We start from the raw sequence: 11,633 nt of genomic DNA, 5'->3' as shown, positions 1-11,633 counted from the left end.
TTGCAATTAATGACTTAATACTAATACTTCAAACAAGGATTTTTTTAATGAAAAAAGAAATCTGGAGACACATACCTGTCTTGAGATCATGTCCTTCCACTATTTGGCCGTAAGGAGAGATCTCCATCACCATCTTTGCATTCTTTTTTATTTTCAGTGTATTTCAGCATCAGTTCCCTATCCTCTAGTTTGGAATATCCTCAAGGCTAGGAACTGACTCCATGATTTTGAAATCTGTGCACATGAAGGCAGAAGAAGAAAGATCTTTAAGAGCAAATACTGGTAGTCATTTTGTAGGAAGGAGAAGGTTAATGGCTCATGGCACTGTTTTGAACAAAGATCCCATTTCCTTCTAAAGGGTTACATTGTTTCCTTTTTTTGACAGGCAGAGTGGTCAGTGAGAGAGAGAGAGAAAGGTCTTCCTTTTTCCATTGGTTCACCAACCAATGGCCGCTGTGGCTAGTGTGCTGTGGCCGGCGCACTGCGCTGATCCGAAGCCAGAAGCCTGGTGCTTCCTCTGGTCTCCCATGCATGGTTGCAGGGCCCAAGCACTTGGGCCATCCTCCACTGCACTCCCGGGCCACAGCAGAGAGCTGGACAGGAAGAGAAGCAACCGGGACAGAATCTGGCGCCAAGACTGGGACTAGAACCCGGGGTGCCGGGACCGCAGATGGAGGATTAGCATACTGAGCAGCCGTGCCGGCCCGGCTTACATTGTTTCTTAAAAAAGAAACTGTCAAAGAGACTTTAAATTCATAATTCTAACACTTTTTTGAAGGTGAAAGAAGCAACACTAAAAATGTTGAGTGAAACTCAGAATTAAAACTGGTCCCTTCCAGGTAAAAGTGTGGTTATGAATGAGCACTGTTGTAGTCTACAGCGATGAGAATGTGTGCTTTAGAGTTGACCACCAAGCAATGACAGTCACCAAATCCACAGATATGAATGGGAAACAAAAACATTTGAATGTTTCGTAAGGAAAACTGGACTAATTTTGGGGTTGCGAAGTACAAGACCAAATATTGTGAGAAGAAATTGTCCCCATTGTGTTACACAGAGAACATTACTGAGCCTGGAGGACTGTTGGAGCCCACATCTCTTCTGAGGCTGCTACAACCTCACTGTAGACAGTTTGTCCTTTTTCAGCCCCTGCTAGGAACTCACCCACCCTGATTCCCCATCTATGCAAAAAAGAGCCACTTACGCAGGATGACAGCTGGAGGATTCCATGCACCTGAGAAACCTGCAGAGTTTTAAGGAAAAGACTCGCTGAGATCATCTCTCTGTGTGTTATTTTGAGTATGGAGAAAGGTGATGAAATCCGGCTCAGAGGCACAGAATATGGATTCCCCAGTGGAATATGTCACCTGTCTACATTTTCCTTTATTCCCTCCTGCACAATAGCTCTGGGGAGAGCTGAGCTCCAAACTTTCCTCTGAGTTTCCTGACACAGGTGTGAGGATCAGAAGTGACCAGCTCTGTAGACAACACTGAGTTCTCTCACCTTGTCCTGAGAATATCTTAGCCCAGCCCACCCCTCACTGTGCAGTGCCCCTGCCCTGGACTGAGACCTCCTGTGTCCTCCATGGCTTCTAGGAGGCTGAGGGCCCCCTCCATACAGTATGTGGGGCAGCCTGGCCCTGACATCCATTCATACCACAGCACCTGTGTTTTCATGTTGCATTAGCCATTTAATCCATGGCATCCAACCTGTAATTTGAAGTTTAAGCTCTGTCTGAGATGAAGTGTTACACAAATCTCTCTCTCTGGCGTGGGTGAAGGTAGCCATCTTCCTTTGGAGCCCATTTCATCAGTTTTATTGAGATCTCTCCTGTGTCCCCACATGTGACACAAATACTCAGCCCCTGCCTGGTGATGGTGCAGACCCTTCAGGAGATGGAGCTCACACCTGTGTTCAAGGCTGGGACCTGTGCACTCTGTGGCTGATGCTCAGAGAAATCCATGCCCTCAGCCCTCAGGGCAAGGACATTGAGAACAGGGTAGAGGTTCAGCCATGGGGATCTGGAGCAACTCTGTGTTCATTTTATGAAATTTCTCAGGGTGGGAAACACTTGGAGGAGGAAAGTTTCAGTTTGTCCAGCAGTTCAATGAGATAAAAGTAAAATTCCCAGGGAACACTGTTGCTCACCTAGCGTGTCCACCAATCAGAGCACTGAGACTGAGTTTCATTCCGTGCTGTGGACTAGCATAGGCTATCAGTGGCCTGGCCTCACACGGTTGTGATTGGTAGGATCTGCAACCCAGATCTGCTCTGGCATCTGGCGCCCTGGCTGTGTGGCTCCAATCAGTCAGACTGAGCAACCAAGAGAACCCATGTGGCATGGTGACCACTCTTGCCACGGAGCCAATTCCTGTCTTCCCTCTGCACATCCTGCAGAGAGCCACCTGCAAGCAATCCCTGGAAGAAACCTGGACAGAGTTTGTTCTCCATCACCTGGTGCTTTTCAAATACAACAAAGGCCTAAACGTGTTTAGATCTTACTATGGTAGACAGGGCTGAAATCAGATGCCTGTGAAAGATTTTGGGTGAGTGGGTGTAGATCTTGAGTGGGTGCAGAGACCCAAACACTGGGGCCATCTTCTGCTTTCCCAGGCCACAGCAGATAACTGGATTTGAAGAGTAGTAGCTGGGATATGAACCAGCACCCATGTAGGATGGTGGAACTGCAGGCAGAGGCTTAGCACACTACACCACAGTTCTGGCCCCTTGCTCTGTAGGTCTGTGTCTGTTTTTTGTGCCAACATGATATTATAATTACTGTAACTTTGCATTATTTTTTAAAGCCAGATAGTGTGATTTCTCTTGCTTTGTTCTTTTTGCTCAAAATTGCTTTGGCTATAGGGGTCTTTCATGGTTCTACACAAATTTAGTAGTTGTTTTTCCCAGTGTCCTTAAATATATCATTGATACTTCAATGGGATTGCACTGAATCTGTAAATTGCTTTGTGTAGTATGGGCATTTTAATGATACTTATTCTTACAAGCCAGGAACATGGCAATTCTTTCCAATTGTTGTGTCATCTGCTGTGGGGAGCAACTGAGACTACACTAAATTACTTGAACTAGGACTAATTCTATGCATCTGATCTCCCACAATATGGCGCTGAGAGAGAGCAAACAACTTCTACACAGCTGCCTCGCCAATTTGACTAACAAGTGGCAGGAGCTGATCCTGCTCCTGATTGGAGGAGAGCAGCATGCTCAGCATGTGGGCAGCAGAGCAAGGATTGGTGGAAGAGGACTATAAAGGAAGAGAAGGACAACATGCACCAGGAACATCTGAGGAACATCTGAGCAGCCCCTGAGAGAGCTGGCCAGCGGTGTGCCGCTCCTCCACGGAAGTGGGGAAAGCGACAGGGGTGCCGCCCCTCCACAGAGGTGGGGGGGCTGGCAGCTAACCTGGGATGGCATCGTTCCTCCACGAGTGAGGGAACGGCAGCTAACCCAGGAAGAGCTGGGCAAAAAGAACAGCGCAGGGTCCGGTGTCGTTCCTCTGTGAATGGGGAAGCGACAATCTGCAACTTCTTTCATCACTGTTTTATTGTTTTCTTGTAGAAATCTTTTATATAAGATTAATTTAATTACTTGTGGCTGGTGCTGTGACACAGCAAGTTAAATCCTTGGCCTTAGGCACCGCCATGCCATATGGGCACCAGTTTGAGTTCTGGCTGCTCCACTTCCAATCCAGCTCTCTGCTGTGGTCTGGGAAAGCAGTAGAAGATTCCCCAAGTCCTTGGGCCCCTGCACCCACGTGGGAGACCCAGAGGAAGCTCCTGGCTTCAGATAGGCACTGCTCTGGCCGTTGTGGCCATCTGGGAGTGAAACAGTGGATGGAAACCTCTACCTCTCTCTGTACCTCTCTCTGTAACTCTTTCAAATAAATGAAATAAATCTTTTAAAAATTTTAAAAAAGATTTATTTAATTATTTTAGAGTCACAGTTAAAGAGGGAGAGGAAAGGCAGAGAGAGAGAGAGAGAGAGAGAGAGAGGCCTTCCTTCTGATGGTTCACTACCCAATTGCCCGCAATGGCTGGAGGTGCACCAGTTTTAAGGCAGGATCCAGGAGCTCTTCCAGGTCTCCAATGGGGGTGCAGCAGCTCAAGGACTTGGGCCGTCTTCCACTGCTTTCCCAGGCCATAGCAGAGAGTTGGATTGGAAGTGGAGCAGCCAGGACTAGAACCCGTGTCCATATGGATGCTGGTGCTTCAGGCAAGGGTGTTAACCCACTGTGCCACAGTGCTGGCCCCAATTGTAGCGATCTTAAACCTCTTCTGTTCAATTGATTTTTTTTTGTAATTGTTGGAAATGCCATTGATTTCTTCATTTATTCTCATAATTTGCCAGTGATGTAAAACAAAGCTATTAATTTATATCCTTCAACTTTTTTTATTAGTTGTAGCACTTTTGGTTATGTCTGTAGGGTGTTCTATGTATAATAAAATATCATCTGCAAAAAATTGGACTCCCTATTTTTCTATTTGGATGGTCTTTATTTCTTATCCTTGCCTGATTTCTCTGGCTAGGGTAACTCTGCTTTTGACCAAGGCAGTTACAAAGGTATGTCTTGGACAAGAAAAAATATATTCTTGATTTTTCTTCTTTTATTAACATTTTTGTTCATGTTAACATTTTTACAAGAATGGACAAATTTCATGTATTTCATGTATACAGTTTTAAGGGCATGATGATTCTTTCCTCTCTTTCTCCTTTTTTTTCTTTTTCTTTTTACATTGACATTCTTTCAGTTTTCTTTATAACCACAAGCTTAGCCATTCACTAAATAAAGAATTGAGGAAGTAGTAAGTAGAAAAACCACTGTTCCTCAAGAGAATAGACAAGGACTGTAAACAATAAAGAATGAACTCCTGACTTTCACAACAGAATGGATGCGACTGGAGACCATTATGATTAGTGAAATAAGCTAGTCTGAAAAATACAACTAACATATGTTTTCGCTGATTGTTGGTAACTATTATACAGAGCACAAAAAAGGATATATATTTGAGACTTCACCTCACCCCAGTTAGAGTGGCTTTCATACAGAAATCAACAAAAAATAAATGCTGGCAAGGATTTGGGGGAAAAGGTACCCTAGCACACTGGTGGTGTGCTGATTTTTATACATGGTGAGAGACTGTGTTTAGTTAGATCTTTTGTATGAGGATCGCAAATCCCAACCCTACTTAATGAAAAGATTGTCCTTTCTCCAAACATCTTACAGCATCCTTGTTGAAGGCCCATTGGCAATAGTTGCATGTGTTTAATTCTAGGGTCTCTGTGTGGTTCCAGTGGTCTGTGTCTTTTTGTGGTATTTTAATTACTGCAGCTTCACGGCACATTTTGAAGCCATGTAGTGTGGTGCCTGCTGTTCAGGCTCACTTTGGCTCTTGGGGTTTTTCATAGTTTAGTAGTGTTTATTATTCTCTGAAATATGTTATTGCTATTTCATGGAGATTGTATTGAACCTGTATGCCACTTTGTATAATGAGGACATGTTAATGATACTTATTCTCCAATCCCTGAACATGGGAAGTCTTTCCATTTCTTTGTGTCTGTTTCATTGTCTGCCATTAGTGAATGACAATTCTAATTGTAGAGATCTTTCATAGTACATTAGTTTTACAGTACACATATTGAAAAGTCTTAACTAGCTTTTTAAAAGATTTATTTATGTATTTGAAAGCAGAGTTACAGAGAAGGAGAGAAAGAAAAAGAGCTCTTCCATCTGCTGGTTCATTCTCAAGATAACTACAACAGCAAGGGCTGGACCATGCTGAAGCCAGGAGCCAGGAGATCCATGGGGTTTCCCACACGAGTGGCAGGGGACCAACCACTTTAACCTTGTTTTTTTTTTTTTTTTTGAGAGGCAGAGTGGACAGTGAGAGACAGAGACAGGGAGAAAGGTCTTCCTTTTGCCATTGGTTCACCCTCCAATGGCCGCTGCAGCCGGCACGCTGCGGCTGGCACATCGCGCTGATCCAAAGCCAGGAGCCAGGTGCTTCTCCTGGTCTCCCATGGGGTGCAGGGCCCAAGGACTTGGGCCATCCTCCACTGTACTCCTGGGCCACAGCAGAGAGCTGGCCTGGAAGAGGGACAACTGGGACAGAATCTGGTGCCCTGACCAGGACTAGAACCCAGTGTGCCGGCACTGCAGGCAGAGGATTAGCCTAGTGAGCCGTGGTGCTGGCCATTTAACCTTATTTTGATGCATTCCCAGACACATTAGTGGGAAGCTGGGTTGGGATGAGGACCAGTGGCTGTATGTGATGCCAACATTGCAACTTGGTAGTGGCTTAACCTGCCCTACCACAGTGCCGGCCCTAGTGGTGAAACCAATGTGTGTGATGATGAAAACCCTAGTGCACTCTTTCATGTATCTAAAGCACATCAGTAAGTGCTGGACCTCACGGTGTTTATGCATGATCTCAACTAGAGATAGGTATGCTTTCGCTCAAGCTGCAGAGGGGAGAACAGCTGTGCCCTTGATTCTTTCCTAACTTGTGCTCTGTCCATTCTCAAGGCCACAAGCACCCACACTGGGACTCAGTGGCCACAGCCCATTCCATGGAGTTTCCGGAGCCCCTTTATTGTGCTCTCTCCCTACATGGCCTCAGACCCCAAGTCCATCCTCAAAACTTACCTGTGTTTAGTCACCTAAAGTGTATAACTCTGTACAAGCTCCAGTTAGTTTGCATCTGCTTTGAAATGGAGGCTTGGGTTTGCCTAATAGTTGTTGTCTATTTAAGTAACCTATTATTTACACATTAATGTATACCAAAGTAAATAGCTTAACAGGAAAAATCTTAACTCCATAAATTTCATTGAACCCACAGAGTACATCCTACAGATAAATGTGAATCATTTTGCAATCAAAACATTTGCTCACCTAAAGCCATGTTAATTATTAATACGCAGTCAAGCACTTACTCTGCTTATCCCATATGGATTTGAAAGACTTGATCATTCGTTTTTCACTATTGATTAGCACAAAAGGACCAATGGTGGCATAGCTGTTGCCCACCAACATCTGGACACACAGACGAACTGGGTCACTCTTGCGCAACATTCCTGAGAAGGAGTAAACAATGCAGTCCATCAAGTACAGGAGCACAAAGAAACACAGGAGCAGCAGGATGGTCCTAGTGGCCCTGTGCTCTGGGGAGGCTCTTGGAGAGAGGCTGGTGCTGTGAAGGTGCTGGGACCTCCTCTTGTGCCTGCACAGGAGAGTCACCATGTACCCACTTGAGACGGCCATGAGCCCTACAAGGGAGACATCCCTCAAGATCCCCAACATGGTAAATGTGTGCTTGGGTAAGTAGCTCAGGGGCCTAAGAGAGCAGGATTTTGTGACAAACATAAGATTGTTGGATGAATGATTTGTGGCAGCAACAGCGGTGACTAAGAAACGAGCACTGATGGACAGATTGAAAGCCCATAGGAGGAGAAAGCCACACATGCTGTGAGGGGAGGATGTGTGCTTGAACTTTGCCAGACAGGAGCTCCTGGGGCTGAGGGTGATGGCCTGGAGGATGCTCAGCAGGCAGGTGTTGCACATAGAGAGACCTCGCATCACCTGGTATGAGTAGATGGCAGCCTTACATGTAATGTCATCCCATAATTCCTGAGATTCAAAAATGTCAGCAGCTATAAACCCCACAGTGATCAGCATCCCCAGGTGGATGAGGGCCAGGTGCCCAATGGCCAGGTCGGTGGGCCTGGGCCTGTGCTTGAGAAAGAACCAGAGGATGTGGAAGAGAAGAAGGAAGGTGTTGGCTACAATCCCAATGCTGACTTGAGAGAAAAACGCATTTCTGACACCAATGAAACTGGACAGTATATTGTCTTCACTCATCTATTTGGGGGACAAACAAACATGTAGTGAATGAAGAAAAAGAACTAGAAGTTACTTATCACAAATATTAGTACCTTTATGACTCTCAGCCACAGCCACTCACTCATGAGCCTGGGAATACTGCAGCCCCCCACATCTTCTCCTGGAAATCACTGTTCCCACCTGCAGACCTGCCAGTCATGTTTGGAACCTGCATCCTACTGCTCGGCTCCCACAGGACCTGGACAGTAAAATTGCCATTATGTGAAAGGTGTTTGCTGAGTTTTACCTTACATTTATTTTTACAAAGTAAAGGGCAAAGAGTTTTTCCCCTTTGAATCTGCAAAATGCTGATAAAGTTCTGGCAGCACAGTAAGAGTGCTGTAATTTTTGGTGATTTCTAAAGAGCACTTTAGGAAAGCACAAATCATCCCTAGTATACAGTAAGTGTCAATAGTATAACCATGGGTCCAGTTAGTCTTATCTCACTGCTATGATAGTTACTTTTGTTTATTTCCAGATAAACACTCTTAATCCATGAGAGACCAAATGTTGGTTAGTATAGATTCTGAATTTGAATCTCTGATCTGAGTTTTGCTAAATGTGTGACCTTGAAGTTTCACTGAACACATGAGCCCAAGTCATCTCATCTGTAACTACAGTGAGTGTGTCACTTACTAGAGATGCTGTGTGTGCAGGGTGTTAGGTAAATGTCTGAACAAGCACAGTGCCTAGGGAACAGTGTTCTCTGTGGAAACTTCAGCCATGGCTGTCCCTGTGAGGTTTTCCTCATGAGCTCACCTTGACAGAGTGCTGTCCTCTCCTAACTTTCCAGCTCCGTCCCTGCCTAGAGGAGCAGGGGGCCATGAGCACCACAGTAGCAGGCATTGAACACCCTCTGTTCCACAGTTTCTTCTCTCTGTGTTGTTGGCTGTGGAAACCGCCGTGACTATGTTCATAGTCTAAGCAGATGGATGATTGCTTTCTATGGAGATTTGATGGGACGCTTCCTCTGCCTGCAACAAGAAGGTGGTTCTAGAAGGATCTGCACCTGGGCCTGAGCCTTCCTGTCTTCCACATGCCAGGGGGTGCCTGGGACCCAAGTGTTGAGTGTATACTGGAGAACTTGGTGATGAGCTACTATGTATGCCTCCCCTGTGCAGTGTTCCCATACATTTGCTTCCAATCATAGAAGTTTGTGGCATTTCATAGCATTTAAAAAGCCCAACATGTTTCACATCTGTATCATCTGAAAATCAGAATGTCAGGCTGAATTGCATCCACAGCAAATTACAGTGTTGTAATCTATCATCTGTGTTGCTAAGGAGAAGCAGAAGGGTTTAAACAAAATTGGTGTTTCGCATATAAGAATTCTAGAACATGTGGGAATTGGGTCTAAACCTTGGAATATTTCCAATTTTCTACCATGGAAATTCCATAGTAGCATTTTGAACAGTGGACCTTTGTTCTCAGAGAGTTAATCAAAGAAATGACATAATCATTCCCATACATTTAGAAAGATAAGGTTTTAGGCCGGTGCCATGACTCAATAGGCTAATCCTCTGCCTTGCGGTGCCGGCACACCGGGTTCTAGTCCCAGTCGGGGCACCAGATTCTGTTCCAGTTGCCCCTCTTCCAGGTCAGCTCTCTGCTGTGGCCAGGGATTGCAGTGGAGGATGGCCCAAGTGCTTGGGCACTGCACCCACATGGGAGACCAGGAGAAGCACCTGGCTCCTGGCTTCAGATCAGTGTGGTGCGCTGGCCACAGCACACCAGCCGCAGTGGCCATTGGAGGGTGAACCAATGGCAAATGAAGACCTTTCTCTCTGTCTATGTCTCTCACTGCCAGTCTGCCTGTCCAAAAAAAAAAAAAAAAAGAAAGAAAAGGTTTTGATCCTATGATATGCCCAGTGGAAAACAGGAAAATATGTGTTTCCTATTCTCCTGTCTGCATGTTAAGGATCCTGTGCTGCCATCAAATGAACAGAACATTCTTCCCGTCTGTCCTGTATTAACATGAAATTCCCCTGTGTACTGTTTCACCTGATACCCCAAATCTACTGACAGTGCTTTAAATAAGTGTAATAAGCACTGTCAGCATATTTCATTAAAATGCTTATTATGAAAAGTTACGCCAAGATTTCAAAATGTTTTATTCTGCTAAGATACACTTGTCTTTTAATTCAAATATTACCTGAACTTTTTAAAGCTCCCATTTACAGGCTTTGCTTTATTTCATATTTTAAAATATAATTGAACCTCATAAGAACAAGTACATGACATTATCAAACTGATATGCTTCATCATTGTTAAGTGGTGGTTGAGGGGCCACATACGTTCAATATTTCTCAATAGTTTGTGTAAAAATGGCAGGACATAAATGCCACAAAGTTGGGATCATACTAGGAAATCATATTTTGGGTGAATCATTCTCCAAAACCATTGGAAAATCTTGTTTTTCCTTTAGAGGAATTCTCCCAGAAGGAGCTGAAAAGCTTTTCCTCTTTTTCTCAGAATTACAGTAAAGGAAAAGGAAAATTTAGGATGCATCCAGGACCACCCACTGAGAGTGTCTCCATGAGAATCAGGATAAGGGGTGAAGACACAGTCTACTCACACAGCTGCCTCCACACTGTGCTGGGTGCACACTGCGAATATTCTGAGAAGATTTCTGCATCATGTTGTACAGAGAACATTCCTGAGCTGTGGAGGACTGTTGGAGCCCACGTCTCTTCTGAGGCTGCTATAAACCTCCCTGTAGTCCCAATTTCCCCCAGCTTAGGAACCTACCCACCTGATTGCTAATGTGTTCAGTAAAGAGACACTCACCCAGGAGGACAGCTTGGAGAATTCATGCACCAGAGAGGAACCTGCAGAGGTTTAAGGAAAAGACTCTCTGAGCTCATCTCAGTGGATTGTCATTGTGGTGTCTGGGGAAGGGTGACGGATTCCACTGGGGAGCTCAGAATACAGAGTCCCCAGTGGAACATGTCACCTCTCTGTGCATCTTCCTTTATTAACTCCTGGATAATAGCAATCTGGGGAGAGCTGAGCTCCAAACTTTCCTGTGAGTTCCATGAAACTTTATTAGGGCCAGAAGGGGGCTGGCTGGATAGACAGCACCACGTTCTCATATTGATCCTGTGAGTACCTTCTTCCCAACCTACTCCACACTGTGCAGTGCCTCTACTCTGTGCTGAGACCCCTAGTGACCTCCTTGAGTTCCTTGGGGCTGAGGGCCCTCTCCCTACAGTGTGAGGGGCAGCCTGGCCCCAGCATCCACTCACACACAAAGCACCTGGCATGCCAGCAGTTTATTCCATGATGTTTGATCTTAGTTTCAAGTTCCAAGATCTGTCTCAGATTAAATGAGAAATGAAAAGCTTTCTTATGGCCGTGGTCTTTGGAGTCTGTTTCATCATTTTCATTCTCTAACGATCCCTGCTGTGTTCCCACATGTGATAAATACACAGCCCCTGCCTGCTGATGGTCCAGACCCTTCAGGAGATGGAGCTCACACCTGTGTTCAAGGATGGGACCCGTGCACTCTGTGGCTGATGCACAGAGAAATCCATGCCCTCAGCCCTCCAAGGGCAAGGACTCTGAGGACTTAGTGATGATGGAGCACTGTGGGGGAAGCCAGCATCTCCTGGCACTGGAGGAGCCCCAGGCTTCAGATGTGATTGTGCTCCCAAAGTAGAGACGTCAGCCACGGGGATCTGGAACAACTCTGATCATTTTATGAAGTTCATCTTCAAAGGAACCTCTTACAGGATGAAA

The 11,633-nt window shown here is 45.3% G+C and overlaps 1 protein-coding gene across 1 annotated transcript; it reads right to left on the bottom strand.

The window, feature by feature from the left end:
* Positions 1-6,926: 6,926 nt before the first annotated feature.
* ORYCUNV1R1666 (vomeronasal 1 receptor oryCunV1R1666) lies at positions 6,927-7,874 on the bottom strand. The gene has a single exon (NM_001167340.1). The coding sequence runs from the start codon at positions 7,872-7,874 to the stop codon at positions 6,927-6,929; it is 948 nt and encodes a 315-aa protein (NP_001160812.1).
* Positions 7,875-11,633: the final 3,759 nt, after the last annotated feature.

This window comes from Oryctolagus cuniculus, chromosome 10 (assembly GCF_964237555.1).
Source record: "Oryctolagus cuniculus chromosome 10, mOryCun1.1, whole genome shotgun sequence".
NCBI classification, from domain to species: domain Eukaryota; kingdom Metazoa; phylum Chordata; class Mammalia; order Lagomorpha; family Leporidae; genus Oryctolagus; species Oryctolagus cuniculus.
This window is presented reverse-complemented; position numbering and strand designations above follow the sequence as displayed.